This window comes from Eleutherodactylus coqui, chromosome 11, assembly GCF_035609145.1.
Source record: "Eleutherodactylus coqui strain aEleCoq1 chromosome 11, aEleCoq1.hap1, whole genome shotgun sequence".
Lineage (NCBI taxonomy): Eukaryota > Metazoa > Chordata > Amphibia > Anura > Eleutherodactylidae > Eleutherodactylus > Eleutherodactylus coqui.
The window spans coordinates 183647-205701 of record NC_089847.1 but is presented as its reverse complement, the minus strand read 5'-3'; the positions used below and the strand labels follow the sequence as shown (position 1 = coordinate 205701).

General features: G+C 44.2%; 1 protein-coding gene across 1 annotated transcript in view; it reads right to left on the bottom strand.

Annotated features, from left to right (window-relative positions):
* CDH16 (cadherin 16) overlaps window positions 1–22055 on the bottom strand; it is a 208800-nt gene that overhangs the window by 160872 nt on the left and 25873 nt on the right. Inside the window, exons 3-8 of the mRNA XM_066583811.1 lie at window positions 19277–19394; window positions 11860–12003; window positions 8655–8851; window positions 6111–6236; window positions 5610–5760; window positions 2954–3184 (exon numbers count right to left, since the gene is read on the bottom strand). Coding sequence (XP_066439908.1) covers window positions 2954–3184; window positions 5610–5760; window positions 6111–6236; window positions 8655–8851; window positions 11860–12003; window positions 19277–19394 — 967 coding nt within the window. The remainder of the gene's footprint in view (window positions 1–2953; window positions 3185–5609; window positions 5761–6110; window positions 6237–8654; window positions 8852–11859; window positions 12004–19276; window positions 19395–22055) is intronic.

Sequence of the window (22055 nt, the reverse complement as noted above, 5' to 3'; positions counted from 1 at the left end):
CTCATCTCAATCCATCACCCAGCCCGGGCTCTCCGCTCGGCAAACGAAACTAGACTGCACACCCCTCTAATTCGAACTTCTCACTCCCGCCTCCAAGACTTCTCCAGAGCAGCACCGGTCCTCTGGAACGCACTACCAAAGAACATCCGGGCAATCCAGGACTCGAAAAACTTCAGGCGTGCTCTAAAGACGCACCTCTTCAGGGATGCATACCGCATTCCCTAAACAAACCCTTCTGTACACCGCCTGATAACATGCTCCCTGACCTACTGACTGCAATCCCTGCTAGCCGTCATAAACTGCTCCTGTAGTCATATTGATCCTGCCGTCGCATAGCTAAATGTCTGACTGTTGTCTGTATATAGCATCCCTCACTCTCCAGCACGCGATACTGTGCACACCTCCAGCCATTTTACCTTCTGTATCACCCCATTACCTGTAGTATGTAAGCTCGTTGGAGCAGGACCCTCACCCCTATTGTTTCCATCAGCTGATTACGATTGTAACCGTGGTTCTGTAATTTTTTGTACTTTTGTCTTTCTGTATTTCCCCTGTCTATGTAAGCGCTGCGGAATATGTTGGCGCTATACAAATAAAGATTATTATTATTATTATTATTATTATTTTTGTACCTCCAGTGGGTTTCAGGGAGCCACCCATGCTGTGGGTCCACACGGACTTCACATTAGTGAGTTGTACCTGCCTGTGTCTATGTATTTAAAAACTCCAGTCTGACTGGGGCATGCAGTGTGGGCCGAAGCCCACCTGTATTTCATCGGACGTAACCTCAGCTGTGCTGGGCAATGCAATGGGATATATTTATGTAACGCAGGTGGCTTCCTGGGACCCACCTATGCTGTCGGTCCACACGGAGTTGTAACTGCATGTGTCTACTTATAAGGAACCCCAGTCTGACTGGGGCATGCAGTGTGGGCCGAAGCCCACCTGCATTAAACCTCACGTTACCTCAGCTGTGCTGGGCACTGCAATGGGGTTTATTTTTGTACCGCCGGTGGCTTCCTGGGACCCACCCATGCTGTCGGTCCACACGGAGTTGTACCTGCCTGTGTCTACTTATAAAAAACCCTAGTCTGACTTGGGCATGCAGTGTGGGCCGAAGACCACCTGTATTTAATCTGACGTTAGCTCTACTATCCGGGGCACTGCATTGGGACAAACTACAGGAGCAATACAGCGCTAATGAGACGTGCACAGCTACGCTAGCATAGGAGTCCGCTGTAGGCCCGCGATTGCTGAGGTTTTGTGCAGAGGCCTATGTCCTGGGTGCAGTGAAAGTCCGCTTCCTGCCTAGGATTGCTGAAGCTGTGGGCCGAGGCCTATGTCGTGGGCGCGGTGCAAGTCTGCCATGTTTGGCCGCTCAGATCTATTTTTTGTTCATGTCTTGGGCTTCATAGGACCCCCCTATGCTGTTGGTGCAAACTTAGTTCCCATCGCGGTGTTTGACCTGTCTGGCACAAAGACACTGACTGACTTGGGTAGAGGGCAGAGCGCTGACGGCTTTCCCCTTGCAGTGTGGATTGAGCTATGCGACACCTTGACAGAATGAATACTGTGTGGCACATGGATTCCCCATTGCTATGCCCACATTTGCAGCTCCTGATGGAGGTGGCACAGGATTGGAGTTCTCATTGCTTCTGTACAGCATTGTGGGCTATCGCCCCGCCCCTTTTAAAGAGGGTCGCTGCCTGGCCCTGCCAACCCTCTGCAGTGTGTGCCTGCGGTTCCTCCTCATGGCAGACGCACTTATAAATAGACATGAGGGTGGTGTGGCTGTGAGGCCAGCGTGTGGCATGAGGGCAGCTGAAGGCTGCGCAGGGACACTTTGGTGTGCGCTGTGGACACTGGGTCATGTGGGGGCGTTGGGCAGCATGTAACCCAGGAGATGTGGCAGCAGAGTGTCATGCAGGCAGTGATTGTGCTTTGTTGGAGGTAGTGTGGTGCTTAGCTAAGGTATGCCTTGCTAATGAGGGTTTGTCCGAAGTAAAAATTGGTAGGGGGGGGGGCAGACTCTTGCCGCTATTGTGGCTTAATAGTGGGACTTGGGAACCTGAGATGCAGCCCAACATGTAGCCCCTCGCCTGCCCTATCCGTTTCTGTGTCGTTTCCAGCACTTTCTTGGGTTTTGCAGATTTTCACAAATGAAAACCTTAGCGAGCATCGGCGATATACAAAAATGCTCGGGTCGCACATTGACTTCAATGGGGTTCGTTACTCGAAACGAACCCTCGAGCATCGCGAAAAGTTCGACTCGAGTAACGAGCACCCGAGCATTTTGGTGCTCGCTCATCTCTACAGTTTATCCATACATTGTATGGTACGTTAAATACAGCCATGGAGAAATAAAACGGTTATGACTCTTGAAAGGCAGAGACAAGAAGGCAAAAAAAAAATCTCTGGTCCTAAATGGGTTAAACGGAATCTCTGTGACAAAAAGGTGAAACTACAGCTACATGAACGCTTAAGCTCCGAACGTACAACTCGCCGTTCCTCCGCACAGATGGTATAACAGCAGATGACCAGTTCCAGCGCCATTGCGGCTAGGAGAAACGGAAAGACTCCAGCGGGCAAAAGAGCGCAAAACTTGTATCACAGAACAGCAAAAAAACATCTCCTGGTCAGAAGGAGCCAGATTTATGTTGCTGGTGGGAGGTCAGAATTTGGCGCAAGCAGCATGAATCGCTGACCCCTTCCTGTCAGCTGGTGGAGGTGCAGTAATGGTGTGAGGAGTGTTTTCTTGGTGCACCGGGTTCCCTGATACCGTGATGAATTGTTGCGGTTTTGAAGGCCAAAGAAAATCCAGTGTGCTACTAGATGGGTGTTTCTAATTAAGTGGCCATTCAATAAATGTGGGCTAATATCGACCCTAGAGAATGATCATCAAAGGAAGAGTTATAGACTCAAGCGCATGTTGTAAATCTTATGTGCCGCTTACCTCCATCTGCTCCATTAAGATCAGTGGCCAACACTTCAAGGGTGTATCTCTTTGTAGCCTCAGCCTTCAGACTGTCATCCCGTAATATTATGTGCCCTGTGCTGTTCCCAATGTCGAATACATTATCCCTTGGTAGTGGAGGCTCCTGACTCACAATCCTATACCTGATCTGTGCATTCCTGGATGTTGGGTCATCTGCATCTTCAGCCTTAAGTGCAATAAAAAGGGTACCTGTAAAATAAATGATATTAATTACAAATACTGCAAAGAAATTACAATATCCAGGAGGCTGCAGACTGTAAGTGAATAAGCATTAAAGGGGTTGTCCCGCGAAACAAAGTTGGGGTATACACTTCTGTATGGCCATATTAATGCACTTTGTAATGTACATTGTGCATTAATTATGAGCCATACAGAAGTTATTCACTTACCTGTTCCGTTGCTAGCGTCCCCGTCTCCATGGTGCCGTCTAATTTTCAGCGTCTAATCGCCCGATTAGACGCGCTTGCGCAGTCCGGTCTTCTCCCTTCTGAATGGGGCCGCTCGTGTCAGAGAGCTGCTCCTCGTAGCTCCGCCCCGTCACATGTGCCGATTCCAGCCAATCAGGAGGCTGGAATCGGCAATGGACTGCACAGAAGACCTGCGGTCCACCGAGGGTGAAGATCCCGGCGGCCATCTTCTCAAGGTAAGTAAGAAGTCACCGGAGCGCGGGGATTCGGGTAAGTACTATCCGTTTTTTTTTTTTAAAACCCTGCATCGGGTTTGTCTCGCGCCGAACGGGGGGGCTATTGAAAAAAAAAACCCCATTTTGGCGCGGGACAACCCCTTTAAGGAGGACAGAGGAAGGAGAACATCCCATCCTTTCCTATGAGAATCCTTATATATGGGTACTTCAGCCAATGCCACCAGCACCGTTGCTGAATGAAAGTGAATCTACACAACCTTTACTGCTGGCTAGTTAGATGTTAAATGTATTCAAGCAAAGTACTTCAAGTCAGATACAAATGGCCCCCTGCGCGAGGACTTACAAATGTTGTCCACCAGGATTTTATGTATAGAAATCATTAATAAAAATAGCTGAAACTAAATGTATTCAAGCACTGCTGAGAAAAAAGCCAGACATTCATTGTGGAGTCTGAAAGACCCCTTCCCAACGGCATTTACAATCGGACATACTGAGCTTCCCTTTCATTTACGTTTTGGCATGTCATGGAGTCACGCTGCATGACATGTCAGAGAAGCAATCTCAGAGCAGCACACAAGGGCTTTGGGTGCGCTAGAGAAATCCGGGGTGTTCCAACTCACAGATTCTTCCAAGGTGAGAATTATGCCATGAAGTAATCCCCGCGGTAAGAGGAGTTTCAGCAGTATTTGTTTGGGGAAAACATTAACATTTTGCAATAAGGATAAAGGCGGTTTTGTAACATTCTACTGTAAAAGCAACATGCTGTTTCTATGGGGCCTCAGTTCAGTTTACCCATTGTTGCCCCTTTTGTTGAACGGTAAGAGCCTCAGTGGGTTTGCATGTCTCTACAAGGTATTGCAATATTATTAGACTAGCGGAAGAGTCAGCCAGAGGGTCATGCTGCTCTTTATCCTACAATTGCTGGACAGTCTTATGAATAACATGGATTTTTCCTGCTGCTCTGTCATCTCTGATCTACTAGTTGTTGGGGCAGTTGCTATGCAACTGCACACATCTCATGAATTAGAGTGGGTCAGCTGACAACACTGCTTCAGCTCAGCCTTGTATGGAGAAGTGTGTCCCGTTAGCCTATCTTTCTGGTTTCTGCAGTGTGTTGCTGGTTGTAGTGTGAGCTGTGTGTTTGAATCCAGTATTAATTGTAGTTTCTAGTTTCTTGTTCTTAATCTAGTCTTGTCTTCACCAGTGTAGTCTAGTCCTTGTGGTTATTTCTAGCCAAGTCTTTGCCTCTTCGTAGTTTGTATTTGTCCTGTCTACTTCTTGTAACTTTGGTTTTCTTTTCTCAGGGTCCTACCGTAGGTGTCCTCTCATTGGTTTTCTAGCAATAGTGCCACAAAAATAGTTTGCCATTACAGATAACTGAGGGTCATTTGGGGTAGCACCGTATGGTGTTAGGGTCAGTGTCAGGGAGAGCTAGTATTAGAGTTAACTATTGTCCTGTTATTTTTATTTTCATCAATGATCTGCATCATTATCCTCATCATCTACATTCCATTACCATCGCCATTCTCTTCCCGTCATCTATTGACAAGTTCCTAATCTTGCATTTTGTGTTACCCATTTGTGTTTATACACGCTTCATAAATTTCTTTTTGTGATGATTCGGTTGTAATACTTTTCTTCCCTACTGTAGCCCTACCTCTACCGCAAGTCCTTGGGGTATCTGAGTATTGGGAGACAATGTTAGTAAAAGGAGAATGCTGTAGGTGAATTCAAGTTCTGCCATTTGTGTCCAGCCAGCATCATTACAAAAGGGAAGAGGGGCAAACAAGTGCTGGGCCCTTCTCTGCCCAGATGGGTGCGTGTGCGGTGGCATGATGGTATGAACCAGCACCTGGTGGGTGGCTCATTTTTGCTGCCATTATGGGGACCATACCTTACATGTCTAGATGTGAGTGCAGCTCTACATTTTACGTGGGAGCTCACTGAAGCTGATCTCCTAGCGGTACCGACCTTTTGTGGTTTCCTCGGTAATTTCCACATGATAGGTCTCTTGAGGGAATACAGGTCCATTGTCATTCTCATCCATCACCGTAACCGTTAACTCCAAGGGGTCACTATACAAGACATCATCTACGTTTAGAGCCAATATTTGGATCCGATACTGTGGTGCAAGTGAACAACAAATGAGTAACAAATTAGGAGAAAACAATTTACATCATAGTAAATCCTTAAGAGGGTTATTCCTGCAAACTGAAGTCTACAGATCCAGGATATCCATAGTTGCGTCTGTCCCACATAACACACCATATGTTAGATATCACTTACTATATACATTTGGAGGGAATAGTGTAAATATTTACACCTTATCAAACATGTAAAGAAGTCACTTAATGAGAAGACGCAGGAAATAACCAGCAGAAACATCCGGCCTGATGTATGAACACAAAAAGAGGGACATGTAAGCCTAGTAGCCATGGCGTCATTGGTTGTATATGATATTCTGGGGATCACCTGTGATTGTCGCTCCCGGTCCAGCTCTTCTGTCACGTAAATATTTCCAGACTCATCAACTGTGAACAAATCCCCCGCAAAGTTCCCTGAGAGGCGATATTGAACCTCCGTACTGTTCCACAGCACCTGCAAGAGCCACATTACATGACTTCTCATAGACAGACTTTAATCCAGCATCAGAAGGACCTGACAACACCGGATCATCAGATGGATATGTACAATTAATTCACGACTATTAAAGCCACAAATCTCCCAGACGAAGTAAACAAATGAGTAAATTCCTCTTAATGTGTTCACCCCCTTTGGAAATGCTGCGGGTCTTCCACCATAGAATTGGCTGCAGCAAAGGCATTGTGAGTTGGCGGCTTCAAGAAATCCCATGCAACGCTGCAGAAAAATTCACAGAATGAGGGCTTCGACAGATGAACATTTAAGCTTGCCTCACCAGAATGTATTTGTGAATGAAGAAGATTTGGAGACGGCAATACCCAGGCCGATGCGCGCGCCAGTGCATAGTAATGTCATCTCTTGCAATACCAGTTCACACGAGCGCGAGATACTCACTTTCCATGGAAAAGAATGGCTACAAGTGGTTCCTACGGACTTTCCCATGACCATTTGATAATCCAGTTCCTATCAGGTCTCATACGGTTTGGGCCCTTCATTCCAGACTGTGTAATATGCTACACCACCACTTCAAGATGGGAGGGGGCGTCTGTCTGACACTAACCAGTTACTAAAGCTAAACGCCAGGAAAGTACTATAAAATGGTAGTAGGATATCTTTGGGATGTACACAAGAGGGTGCGCCCACTTCTACTCTGTTATTGGTGGCCCCCTCCTCACCCCGCAGAGAGTCTGAATATTTAGCCAATGGGTTGAGATGTACATTAAATATCTGAAGTCATGTAATCTTGTAGATATGATAACTTTTAATGGCTAACAAAAATACATGATGTAATAGCGAGCTTGCAAAACTCTCGGGCTCTTCGTCAGGCCTGACGGTATCATATCTACAAGATTACGTGGTTTCTCCTGCTAGGAACAATCACATTTTGCTCTACTGGCTAACACGGTACCAAACCTTTGTTTTCATTATATCTGACGTCTACACGATCGTTTCCTCATGTTGTATTCAACTGAAGGTGATTCCACTGATACTATAGTAATGGCAGACAAACCACATGTAAAAGGTGGTCTTCATCCATCTCACCTTGTGGATGAAGCGTCCCCCTCCCAGACCGTGCGGCAGCTCCTAACATGAGAAGACATCCGATATCTACTGTATACTGCTGTCTGTGGAGCCCCTCCGAGGTTTATGTTTGGGCTTATGGCTTTCCAGATCACTCCTGCTCTCCTTCATGTATATGAATGATCTCACTAAGTAGAGATGTAGCAGCAGACTGATGCGACTGTTAATATACTACTGTGTTACAACCTCAAAGACAGGTTATTTGCCAGCGTGGCCGCTGAAGGATTCCCCAACGGTACCATGAACTGTTCTGTACAAACTAAATATTTCCAGCATGTGAACGGCCCCTTTATCACAGCCCCCAGCCCTCTCACGATTGGCGCCCCCTGTACGGTAATTCGCCCCGTGACCCCGGAGTGCGGCATAAAATCACATGACAAGTTTTCTGCGGATCAGTTTCAGTGTGAATCCACTTTAGATGGGAAAATCTAGTGATCGGAGTGACTTCCAACGAGGCCGGTCATCAGTGCTAGACTAGCCGGGGTCTCACTGCCAACCGCGGAAGGATTTCTCATGCAACGGTGTGGAAAGTATACTGAGAATGGTGCGATGGAGGAAAGCATCCGGCAACAGGGGATCCTGTGGACGGAAAGAACTAATCACTGAAAGGGGTCAGAGGGGGATGTCAGGAATCGTTCTGACCAACAGGCTGCTTGGTCAGCCGGATACAACGCTGGAGCTCCAACTAACGTGTCCGAACGCACAACTTGCCGTTCCTTCGCACAAATGGGCTATAACTGCAGACGGGCAGTTCTACCGCCATTGTGCCTAAGAGAAACAGAAAGACTCCAGCGGGCAAAAGAACGCAAAACTTGTATCACTGAGCAGCGGAATAACATTTCCTGGTCAGATGGAGACAGGTTTATGTGCTGATGGGAGGTCAGAATTTGGCGCAAGCAGCATGAATTGCTGCCCCATTCCTGTCAGAACATGTCAGCACCGCCATCTAATCTGAAGCAACTACAAGAAGCTTCCTGTCCACAGGGGCCGGTATTCCTGTAGAACAGTTTCATCACTGAGTGGAATCTACAACACAGTGAATCTCTGCAGATCTGAAGGATAAAGGAGGTCCCATGCGCTACTAGATGGGGTAATAAAGAGGTGCTCAGTGTCATATAACAGCATCTCCCAAATGATTTGGGCTGAAGATAGAGGAGTCGTTTTGCTTCTTGACTGCATTAGGTTTGTTGTTAAAGGGCCACTTGACGTAAACAGCTCACAGTTCACATCTATAGACTTTGAGTAACTTTGGAAACACTTAGATGCTTTTGGAGGAATTTAGTTTCCACTTACTTTAGAAATTGTAAGGGGATAATTTCCTTTCTGGTTCTCGGGAATAGACACTGGACTTGGATGAAGCCAAGTGTTTTCTGCAATGACAATTTCCAGGCTTCCTGCTGCTACATAACCCTTCGGATCATCTCCCATGTCTTTCACCTGAACGACAAGTTTAAAGCGGCTCTTGTCAGCTTGTGATAGGTCAGCGACTCCTGTGGAATGACATTAAACATGTGAGAAGGCCATGTTGACAAATACACACATTGTTCCTTTAGATTTGTTTTTCCTGGATACAATGTAATTAATGCGCAGCATACTTTCAGGATTTGTCAACCAAACGTTTAGCCTTTCAGGTCTCCTAATGCACGTCACAAATGGGGATCTGAGCCACAGAATTCTGCTTGACAAAGACCCCGAGTGGGTCGAAACGTCGCGTCTACGGAGGAATAAATTTATACTTGGATTTTTGTGCGCCTGGAATGCTGTCACTCTCTCTGTACATAGATTGGTTTTTCCTCACAGTTTTCTGCTTCATCGACTTTGCATGGCCTGATAATTGTGCAAATATTCCTACCAATGTTTGTCCGATCATCCGACCAAGTAAAAGGCCCTTAATCCATTATAAAGGGTTACAATAATCAGATCCTGACAGGGAAGCCACTCATGTCAATGACATAGTAGTAGTTTATAGCTGGCTGTATTGCAGACTATACAGTTGGACCCTTTAAGATGGAGAAGGAATTTGGGTTTGCTATATTTCTATTTTTTTTGCAGATTCTTTCCACATCTCCAAACCTTACAGTGTTAGTAAGAAAGTCACCGTCCTCTTAAGAGTGACCCCAAGTGCCAAACCCTTCTTCCTGGCAGTAGCAGAGCTGATGTACGTGTCTGATCCAGTCCCAGGAGGGGCTTCATGTAGCCCCCTCGCCTTTATGTACAGAATGGATGACACAAGAAGCTCCAAGCACAGCAAATCAGATCATTTTCCCATAAAAGTCACCTCATTTTCGGTGCATTGACGTCACCCATTAAAGCCATTGCCTTGTGACTGAAAAGAGTAGAACATAAAATCATCAGACGTAACTCGTTGGCAAGCCTCACAAAGAGCAGACTATTAGCGAAAGCTCCTCTGCTGTGAAATGCGTGTCCTTGGCATTCGGAACACGCAGGCTTTACAGTAAATCAATGTATTGTACATTTCACATGTCATAAGCACCATAGAAGGCAATTAATGGCCCTTTGCGTTCTGAGTGGATCAGGATGCTGAAGTGGCTTCTATTTTCAACAGCAGTCGATTATTCATGTCAAAATGAGAACGCAGAAAAAAAATCTGCGCCCGTTAATATATCAGTTCACATGCAGCTCTGTGCGGCCTTCTGTATACAATTACCAAACATAAGGTTTTCTACTTGCTTCAGCCTTTACCTAAAACCTGGAAATTATTTTTGGCTGCAGGTTGCTAGGGGGAGAAGTCTCGTTGCGAGCGGTTTATCGTATGGGAACACATTCAGCACGCCGATTTATCTTCTTATAAAAGCCATAAGGCTCCAGATTTAAAAAAAACCTGTAATGAGCAGAGAATGGTGTAAAGTAATAAGCCATACTCCTCTCCTAAATGGCCCCTCATCCAGTGCAATCCTGGAGGAAGGAGCAGTAGTCTCGGCATGAAGCCAGCGATCGGCTGAGCGGTCACATGTACAATAGACAGCACTTGGCCGCTGCAGCGGCAGTCGAGGCTCCTTTGTTGGGCTGGGGGAGGACATTTAAGGAGGGGAGACGGCTATTTTTTTATCCTACACCATTCCCTGCCCATTTGGCTCTTTTTTAGTTCAGGAAACCCTCTTTAGATATAATATGCATTTTTCATGGTTTCGGCAGCAGTCTTCATTTTGTTTCATATTGTACATGTGGTTTTTCCTGGCATTTTTCAACTCCTATAAGAAAGCCAACTGGAAAACACCAGAAAAATTCCACTGGCCTTCAAAGAGCACAAACTAAAGTGTATTGAATATAATGTGATTTAGATTTTAAATGTACTTTAACATTTGGCCACAAAATAACAAACAAATCAATAAAAGCTCGATAAGGATGCTCGACGCGTTGCAGAAAAGTGTATTACTAAATCTTGTTCACATGTAGAGAAAAACACGCTGTGGATTTTTTACTGTACCTGTTAGGGCTCATTCATGCAGGTGTATTGTCACCACGTATTATGGCTGCGTATTGCCCTGCATAACACACGGTGAATGGAGGCAATGAAAGTTTATGAACCTTCACCCCTCCATGCACACCGGCGTGCGGGCGCTGCGCATCGATACGCAGAAATAAATCACAGCACGCTCTATTTCTCCGCGTAACATACAGAGACCTTGAATGGGCTACATATGAATCAAAAATAATGAAATCCCACTGCACATGTCCCTGACGTCAGATTCCCGGGCATGCGCAGTGCTAATGTCAGCCCATACGCGATCTCTGCTGGCCAAGCGTATGGGCTGAAAAGCCTACAACGCTGCAGGAGACCTGCAGTATTGCACGCATCCGCCTGCGAGAATGAGCCCTAACTCTAACCTGTGGGTTTGCTGTGTTTCCGCTGCGACTTGGTGGTCATCCAATGGAGAGGATGTACATAATTAATAACGCTGACTCAGGACTCCGATAGACCTCTCCTATGACTCGAAACAAAGACATTTGCCTAATAGGCGCCACATTATAAATGTACGTTTTTAGGCTGACGAGCAGTCTTCTGTATCATACAAAAATAGGTCTGGAGTGGATTAAATGTGATTGAAAGCACTTTGGTGCCAGTTTAAGGTCCAAAATCCTGATGACCGGTGCCCTTTAAAACCCAATTCACTTACATTCATCTGCACCTTGTTGATGAATTTCATTGTACAATTCAATTATGCATGAATTCACCTTTAGTATTGAGATTAGCTTTCACTCTGATTATAAAGTGGTATTTCCTCATTCACTGACTGCAATTAGAGATCTTAATCTGAGGAACTGAAATGCAAAGTATATTTGAAAGTCGCAGAATGTCCCATAATACACCGTAAACGTCATCGGACAACACTTTCTTATCTTATGAAGTTAACATTTGTACCTCACCCCAGGGTATATTTACATTCTTTTTATATTTTACCCCAGTGGGTAGATGTTGCATTGATGTTACCGGGCCACATCATTCCCTTGTAGTTTAGCCCATTCTAAGTGTTACCTTCTGCCGTTAGGGACACTGCTCCAGTCCTTGGGTCTATGTGGAATAGATTCTGGTCGTGGTCCAGGATTATGTAACGTAAATCTGCATTCTCAGAGGCCAGATCATCAGCATCTGTTGCTTGAACATGCAAGAAAGCAATACCTGCAAGTAATAATAATAATAATCTTTATACAGCGCCAACATATTCCGCAGCGCTTACAAGACAGAGAACAGATACAAAACCCTGGTTCCATGTAGTAATCAGCTGATGGAGACACTGGGGGTGAGGGGCTCCAACCAGCTTACATACTACAGATAATGGGGGGATACAGAAGGTAAAGGGCTGGAGATGTGCACAGTATGGCGGGCTGGAGAGTGAGGGATGCTATACACAGACAGTGGTCAGGCCGTATAGTGGCTGAATCGGTGTGGCTGCAGGGGGCAGTTGATGGCGGCTGGCAGGGATTGCAGTCAGTAGGACAGGGAACATGTTATCAGGGGGCTACAGAGGGGTTTGGTTTAGGGGATGTGGTATGCCTCCCTGAAGAGGGCTGTTTTTAGAGAACACCTGAAATTTTGTGTGTCGCAGATTGCCCGGCTAGTTTGAGTAGCGCGTTCCAGAGGACAGTTGCTGCTCTAGAGAAGTCTTGGAGGCGGGAATGAGAGATTTGAATTAAATGGGCACTAAGTCTGATTTCGTTAGCAAGTGATGAAGATGCACAGAATTGGGACATTTTTGTCATAAACTGTGCTGACAATTACATTCAATGATTTTAGGCTGTATTTGTGGTACATAAGACAGGATTCAGATCACATGACTGATCTACCCCTCAAGCTTCAGTAGAGCCCCTCCTTGCTTGTTATCGCCCTGCCTCATGGTAGGGTTAGTGCAGAAATATACAGATGATTATATCATGGAGGAACATACATGGGCCTTAGCCTTACACAAGATCATATTATCTTTAGTATAATTAGTATTACCCCCTGGAATAAACAATCCCCAGTAACTGTAAACTGAATGGCCACTTTATTAGAGACCCCTTTCTAGTAGAGTTGGACTCCTCTGGCCTTCAGATCTGCAGCAATACACTGTGTTGTAGATCCCGCAAGGTGATGAAATGATTCTGCAGGAATATCGGCACCTGCGGACAGGAAACTTTATGTAGTTGCTGCAGATTAGATGGGGGTACTGGATACTGGCTAATGGGCAATGGACTGCACCTCTTCCCGTGGAGTATGTTACAGGTGAAGGACATTATGTTTTATCAATGTGGGGGTGGTCACACGTCTATGATTGGTGTTGTCTTGTGTGTTATCTGTTATTTAAACAGTGTTAAGATGATGAGCGGTCAGGATTGAGAAAGACTACAATAGTCGAAACATTGCCTGTAACATTTTAAAAAACACGGAGCAATAAAAGTTTATTTTTACTAAATGCACCATTGATGCTCTTGACAATTAGAGGGACTGGAGGTCCATGGTCCTCATTGTGGCTTGGCATGCCTGGATACCTCTGCTGACGTTTGCATATTAAGTGAGTGCTGCTGGATCTCTCTTGTATTGCATAGATGGGGGTACTGATATGTTCTGAGCAGCTGACAGTAAGGGGTGAGCGATTCATCCTGCTTGAGCTAAATCTGACCTTCCATCAGCAGCAAAAATCTGGACCCATCTGACCAGATGATGTTTTTCTGCTGCTCAGTGATAGAATCCTAGAATGGTACAGTTGGAAGGGTCCTCCAGGGGTTATCTGGTCCAATCCACTGCTCAGTGCAGAATTAACTAAATCATCCCCGACAGATATTTGTCCGGCCTCTGTTTGAACATTTCCATTGAAGGAGAACTCCCCACTTCCCGTGGTAACCTGTTCCACTCATTGATCCCCCTCACTGTCTAATATCTAATCTGTGTCTCCTCCCTTTCAATTTCATCCCATTGCTTTTAGTCTTTCCTTGTGCAGATGAGAATAGGGCTGATCCCTCTGCACTGTGACAGACCTTCAGATATTTGTAGGCAGCTATTAAGGCCTCATGTCCACGGGGAAAATCAGGCCCGCAGCGGATTCTTCATGCAGAAGGTCCCTCCTTTCCTGGGAACATAAGGCTAAAAAGAAGATTAACTTACCTGTCCGGATGCTGCAGATCTTTATTCTGTCGCGGCCGGATCTTCTTTCTTTGGCCCGGCGGATGTGCTCGGCACGCAGGCAGCGTGCCGCGCGCATGCGCCGGGCACTCCAGTGTTTTTTTTAACTCCTGCTCTCCCACACTACCGCGCCGGAGAGCAGAAATTCAGGTACGGGTGTGCCGCGGATCCGGACGGCTTCCATAGGCTTCAATAGAAGCCTACGGGAGCCGTCCCCGCGGGAGACCCGCACTAAAAGTGGAGCATGGTACGGGTGTTTTCCCGTAGATGCAATCCGCGCCTCAGGGGAAAATGACATCCGCAGGTATTTAACTACCTGCGGGTGTCCAATGCATCCCTATGGGGCGTGGATCACGCTGCGGATTTTAAATTACAATTTAGCAGTGGACATGAGGCCTAAGTCTCCTCTCAGCCTTTTTCTTTGCAAGCTAAACATTCCCAGATCTTGTAACCGTTCCTCATAGGACATGATTTGCAGACCTCTCACGATCTTGGTAACTCTTCTCTGAACTTGCTCCAGTTTGTAAATCTTTTTTAAAGTGGGGGGCGCTGAACTGGACATAGTATTCCAGATGAGGTCTGACTAAGGAAGAGTAGAGGGGGTAATGACCTCACGTGATCTAGACTCTATGCTTTTCTTAATACATTTCAGAATTGTGTTTGCCCTTTTTGGCTGCTGCATCACATTGTTGACTCATGTTCAGTCTATGATCAATTAATATACCCAAGTCTTTTTCACATGTACTGCTCCTATTCTGTATGTGCTTTTTAAATTTTTCTTGCCCAGATGTAGGATCTTACATTTCTCCTTGTTAAATACCATTCTGTTAGTCGCTGACCACTGTGCAAGTTTGTCCAGATCTTTTTGAATACTCTCTCTCTCTCCCCCATACCTTTGTGTTGTCAGCAAATCTGATCAGTTTCCCCTCAATTCCATCCTATACATCACTGAGCCCAGGACAGAGCCTTGTGGTCCCCACTTGATACATTCTTCCACTTGGATGTGCAGCCATTTAGGACTACTCAGCCAGTTGTGAATCCACCTAACAGTTGCCTTGTCAATCGCAGATTCGGTCATTTTTTCAATAAGTATGGTATGAGATACTTTGTCAAATGCTTTACTAAAGTAAAGATCTACTATATTGTTAGGTCTGGTAGATGTGGGCGTCGTTCTCTGAATCTGTGATTGCCTTTTTTCCAGCACATCCATGGTTAAATTGGTTCTCTCTCTTCCACCCAGCTGCATATTGTTTGTCATCTCTTCACCACTATATAGAGGACTCAGACCTGACAGCCTCTGCTGCACTGTTGGTGTAGGAGTCCTCTCATGTATGCACGTGTTGCAGCTTCTCCTGTGTTTGCAGTTGGTGCTTGGTCTTCAGTGTGCTTAGTACTTCCAGCTTGGTCCAGAACTTGACTCACTCCTTGGTTCTGCAGATGGCGTGGTGTTACCTAACTTCCTGGTGACTAGTCCTGACAGGGTTAATCAGTGCCTAGGTTCCCATGCAGGGCCACCCTTGTCAGAGTGAATTCTCTGCTGTTGATAGGCAGGGACTTTCCATTTTCTGCTTCCAGCATAGGGTTAGATCTCCTGGTCACCTTTACATTCGGAGCCATGCCTCCAGTGGTGAGCATCCGGGTTTCCAGAGTCGGCTGTCTGCCCTGCTGGCCTGATCCATCTACTGGTTGGGCGACACAGTGGATGCACATTAAATCCTTAACATATATCCACCACCTTTCCCTGATCAACCCAGTTGGTGATTCTGTCATAGAAGGAAATATGATTCATCTGGCATGACTTGTTTGTTACAAGCCCATGCTGGCTCTGGTTAATTACTCCATTCTCATCCAAGTACTTGCATACATGCTGTTTAATAATTTGTTCAAAGATCTTTCCCAGTATAGAAGTCAGTCAGGCTCAATATCCTGTAGTTTCATGGATCCACCTTCTCCCTTTTTTAAAGATAAGGACAACATTTCCCTTCTCCAATCTTCTGGGACTTCTCCTGTTCTCCAGGAATTCTCACAGATTTCGGCAATTGGTTCAGCAATTACCTCCGCTGCTTCCTTTAGTATCCTAGGAAGTAATTCATCTGGGCCTTGAAACTTAAATTCATGTAAGTTAGCTAAGTGTTCCCTCACCGTCTCTCTGCTTACAGATAGCTTGCATTCTTGTATTCCCCCAATAGCACAGGGAAGATCAGCTGATGTTACATCTACTTTCTGAAAGAAAACAGATACAAAATAGGAATTCAAAAGTTCAACCTTCCCAACATCATTCTTAACCAATTCACCATTTTCATCCTGTAAGCATCCAATAGCATATTTGACTTTTCTTTTGCTTTTGACCCCCAAATCCTTTTTTATTGCTTTTGGCCTTTGTTGCAAGCCTCAATTCATTATCGGCTTTAGCTTTTCTGCCACTTGCCCTACAGTTTCTGCAGACCCCATTATATTCTTCTTTAGATATTCCTCCTCACGATTGTGCTTTGAGAATCTCATTCCACAATATTTTCCAACCTTCTTGGACATTTCTATCCTAAAGAACATCCAGCCATTGGATTCTTCCTCTCCTCTTTGTGAGTTCATTGAAATCTGCCTTTCTGAAATCCAACCTTGAGGTCTGAGTCTTCTCAGGTCTTCCTCCCCTTGTTATCCAACATCCAAGGATATCATGATCATTGCCTCCTACGGACCCAGCCACCCTTACTTCTTCAACCATCCCCTCCCTGTTGGTAAGATTTAGGTCCAAGATAGCAGATCCCCTTGTTTTCTCTTGTGCCTTCTGGAAGATAAAGTTGTCAGCAAGAGAGGATACAAGTTTTGCGCTCTTTTGCCCGCTAGAGTCTGGTCTTTCTGTTTCGCTTAGACACAATGGCGCTGGAACTGGTCGTCTGCTGCTATAGCTTTGCTAAGGAACAGCGAGTTGTGTGTTCGGACACGTTAGTTGGAGCTCCAGCGTTGTATTCAGCTGACTGTGTAGCCTGTTGGTCAAAATGATTCCTGACATTCTCCTCTGACCCCTTTCAGTGATGAGTTGTTTCCGTCCACAGGATCCCCTTTCGCTGGATGTTTTCCTCAATTGCGCCATTCTCGGTATACTCTCCACACCGTTACATGAGCAACCCCCTGCGGTTGGCAGTGAGACCCTGGCTAGTCTAGCACTGATGACCGGCCTAGTTGGAAGTCGCTTCAATCACTGGAAGTTCCATCTAATGTTGATTCACACTAAAACTGATCCACGAAAACTTGTCATGTGACTTTATGCCGCACTTCGGGTTCACGGGGGGAATTACCGTACAGGGAAGAGCCAATCATGAGAAACGGGGGTCTAATAAAGGGGCCATTCAGTGAAAATGATTCTCTTCCTTCAAGGTGTTCAAGTTCTTTAGTTACACCTATTTTGGAAACAATATGGCGAATATTGCAGCTCCCACCCGGGGTGATGACTTTCTAAGACATCTAACTGGTACTTCTGCCTCGTTGTCCAACAGAACTAATTGGTGGACATTTGTCATCTAGGAGTCTACCAAAGCCGAATGACACCCACTATGAGACTTGTCACGTCAGACATATTTCTGTCAGGACAGTGTCCGGGATATGGGGGTCCCTGAGATATCCCGCAACCCCTGTCCCTGCCTACTTGCCCCCCTGGGCTAACCCCCAGGGCGACAACTGGGCGGCGGTCCCTACCCTCACTAGGGAAGCGGGACACGGGAAGACAAACAGACACTGAAGACAAACAAACGGTAGAGTGGTCAGACAATCCGGGTCGGCAACAGGAGGGTACGCAGTACAGAGGAGTCAGGCAAAAACGTAGTCAAGGTCCAAAAGCAGAGGTCAGGAAAGCCGGGGTCACAAGAGCTGTCAGAATAAACGCGGGTGCAGCTGCAGAACCAAACTAACACTGGCAAGGGCTGGGAGGAAAACACACACTTTTAAATGCTGTCAGAGCTCCCGCCCCAGCAGCTGATTGGGACGGGGAGCCTGACAGCAGCTGATTGGGGCGGGGAGCCTGACAGCAGCTGATTGGGACGGGGAGCCTGACAGCAGCTGATTGGGGCGGGGAGCCTAACAGCAGCAGGGCCCATCAAGGAGGTGCTGGGGACACGACCCCAGCCTTGCAGAACAGACCGTTACCAGGGAAGCCAGCTAGGTAGTCAAGTGACTAGAGAAGCACCTGCTGCCTCCCTAGCAACCCGGTGGTGACCAGTCTTACAGCGGCCCGGGGAGATTACTAGAACTGGGGCTCCCCTACGCCGCACTCCTGTAAGCTGGGTGGCATGACCGGTGGTGCGGGCACGGCGGCCGCGAGAATTGCTGGTTCTGACAATTTCTCCTTAACAACAGACTTCAAACTGGGTTTTTTTTGTCATCATTCACTGTTTAAGGGCCCTTTGAAACTGAACAATAATCATTCAGATTCTAATTGATAATTTGTTCGTCGTTCAGTTTCTGTAGACATAAAAATCAGATAATGATGATTGGCCATTTACTGTGAATGGAGGCGGGTGTGAAAAAAGCCCCTGACAATCATCCTGTGTAAAAGGACACCAAGTTTCAGTTTGCGGCCTGTTGCTACAGAGCAAGTGATGGACAATTTCGAAGGTAAGAAAATACCGGACCGCTAAGCCTTCATTAAAACAGAAAATTAGTAATAAATATATGAGGATCTGCGGTTTAGTTGCATTTTGTCCTGTGGGGTCTGCGGACCTCTCAGCACGCACAATGCACTTTGTCACCCAGAGATAAAACATGCCGGCCTTTGAGATTAGCAGCTATAATGGTCCTATATCTGGGCTGACATTTTAGCAGCAAGCCTTAGTGTGTGGGAAGTTTTGTACTGACATCTAAAATGAGAGCCGCAGCAAAAGAGAAGAACGTGGAACAATCAGTCACACGCTTACTGTAGTTTCGTTTTTTGTTCCCATCCCTAGAATGTCATCTCTGAAGGGTCAGTAAATCCAACCTCACACATCCACACAATACCAGCCTGAGAGCTCCTGACAGCAGAGAAGCCATTGTGTCCTGGCAGCAGATCCAGCTACCTTAGTCAACAAGTACAAAAGATTTACATTGCGAAGGGCGAGACTCGCAGCAAGATCTCCACAAACGCAGACTATACCCTAATCATTTAAAAAAACTTTGAAACAAATATTCAAACTCAAGAACCTTGTATCTAAAATATGGTTCTCTAGTTTAACTGATGGAACCCCAGTGGCTAACTATGTAACGAAAAAATTAAAAGTTATTTCATACAGAAAAATCTGCAATTTTACAGTTTCCAAATTACCAGCTCTGCTTGCCCGGTTGACAATCCCATGCAGTGTACTAGGATTCAGAATTGGCATGTTGTCATTATCGTCTGTCACCTCAATGTAGACAATCACCGCCCTGCGTTCTCCAGTAATCTACAAAAGCAGAAGGTATATAATAGAAATATAAAATTATATTAATACTGCCCCCTATGTACAAGAATAGACCTACTATAATACTGCCCTCTATGTACAAGAATATAACTACTATAATACTGCCCCCTATGTACAAGAATATAACTACTATAATACTGCCCCTATGTACAAGAATATAACTACTATAATACTACCTCCTAGGTACAAGAATATAACTACTATAATACTGCCCCCTATGTACCAGAATATAACTACTATAATACTGCCCCTATGTCCAAGAATATAACTACTATAATACTGCCCTCTATGTACAAGAATATAACTACTATTATACTGCCCCATATGTACAAGAATATAACTACTATAATACTGCCTCCTAGGTACAAGAATAAACCTACTATAATACTGCCCCCCTATGTACAAGAATATAACTACTATAATACTGCCCTCTATGTACAAGAATATAACTACTAAAATACTACTCCTATGTACAAGAATATAACTACTATAATACTGCCCCCTATGTACAAGAATATAACTACTATAATACTGCTCCCTATGTACAAGAATATAACTACTATAATACTGCTCCCTATGTACAAGAATATAACTACTACAACACTGCCTCATATATACAAGAATATAACTACTATAATACTGCCCCCTATGTACAAGAATATATCTACTATAATATTGCCCCCTATGTACAAGAATATATCTACTCTAATACTGCTCCTATGTACAAGAATATAACTACTATAACACTGCCCCCTATGTACAAGAATATATCTACAATAATACTGCCCCCTATGTACACGAATATATCTACTCTAATACTGCTCCTATGTACAAGAATATAACTACTATAATACTGCCCCCTAAGTACTATAATACTGCTCCTATGTACAAGAATATAACTACTATAATACTGCTCCCTATATACAAGAATATAACTACTATAATACTGCCTCCTATGTACAAGAATATAACTATTATAATACTGCTCCCTATGTACAAGACTATATCTAGCGTAATACTGCTTCTATGTAGAAGAAAATGACTACTAGAATACTGCCCCCTATGTACAAGAATATAACTACTATAATACTGCCTCCTCTGTACAAGTATATAACTACTATAATATTGCCCCCTATGTACAAGAATATAACTATTATAATACTGCCTACTCTGTACAAGTATATAACTACTATAATACTGCCCCTATATACAACAATATAACTGCTACAATACTGCCTCCTATATACAAGAATATAACTAATGTAATACTATCCACTATGTACAACAATATAACTACTATAATACTGCCCCCTATGTACAAGAATATAACTACCATAATACTGCCCCCTATGTACAAGAATATAACTACTATAATACTGCCCCCTATATACAAGAATATAACTAATGTAATACTATCCGCTATGCACAAGAATATAACTGCTATAATACTGCCCCTATGTACAAGAATATAACTACTATAATACTGCCTCCTCTGTACAAGTATAGAACTACTATTACACTGCCCACTATGTACAAGTATACAACAACTACAATACTGCCTCCTATGTACAAGAATATAACTACTGTAATACTGCCTCCTATGTACAAGAATATAAACACCATAATACTGTCCCCTATGTACAAGAATATAACTACTATAATACTGCCCTCTATGTACAAGAATATAACTACTATAGTACTGCTCCTATGTACAATAATGTAGCTACTATAATACTGCCCCCTATGTACAAGAATATAACTAATGTAATACTGTCCACTATGTACAAGAATATAACTACTATAATACTGCCCCCTATGTACAAGAATATAACTACTATAATACTGCTCCTATGTACAAGAATATAACTACTATAATATTGCCCCCTATGTACAAGAATATAACTACTATAATACTGCCTCCTATATACAAGAATATAACTACTATAATACTGCCCCCTATGTACAAGAATATAACTACTATAATACTGCCTCCTATGTACAAGAATGTAACTACTACAATACTGCCTCCTATATACAAGAATATAACTACTATAATACCGCCCCTATGTAAAAGAATATAACTACTATAATACTACTCCTATGTACAAGAATATAACTACTATAATACTGCCCCCTATCTACAAAAATATATCCACTATAATACTGCCTCCTATATACAAGAAAATAACTACTATAATACTGCCCTCTATGTACAAGAATATAACTACTATAGTACTGCTCCTATGTACAATAATATAGCTACTATAATACTGCCCCCTATGTACAAGAATATAACTAATGTAATACTGTCCCCTCTGTACAAGAATATAACTACTATAATACTGCCCCCTATGTACAAGAATATAACTACTATAATACTGCTCCTATGTACAAGAATATAACTACTATAATATTGCCCCCTATGTACAAGAATATAACTACTATAATACTGCCCCCTATGTACAAAAATATATCCACTATAATACTGCCTCCTATATACAAAAATATAACTACTATAATACTGTCCCCTCTGTACAAGAATATAACTACTATAATACTGCTCCCTATGTACAAGAATATAACTACTATAATACTGCTCCTATGTACAAGAATATAACTACTATAATACTGCCTCCTATATAC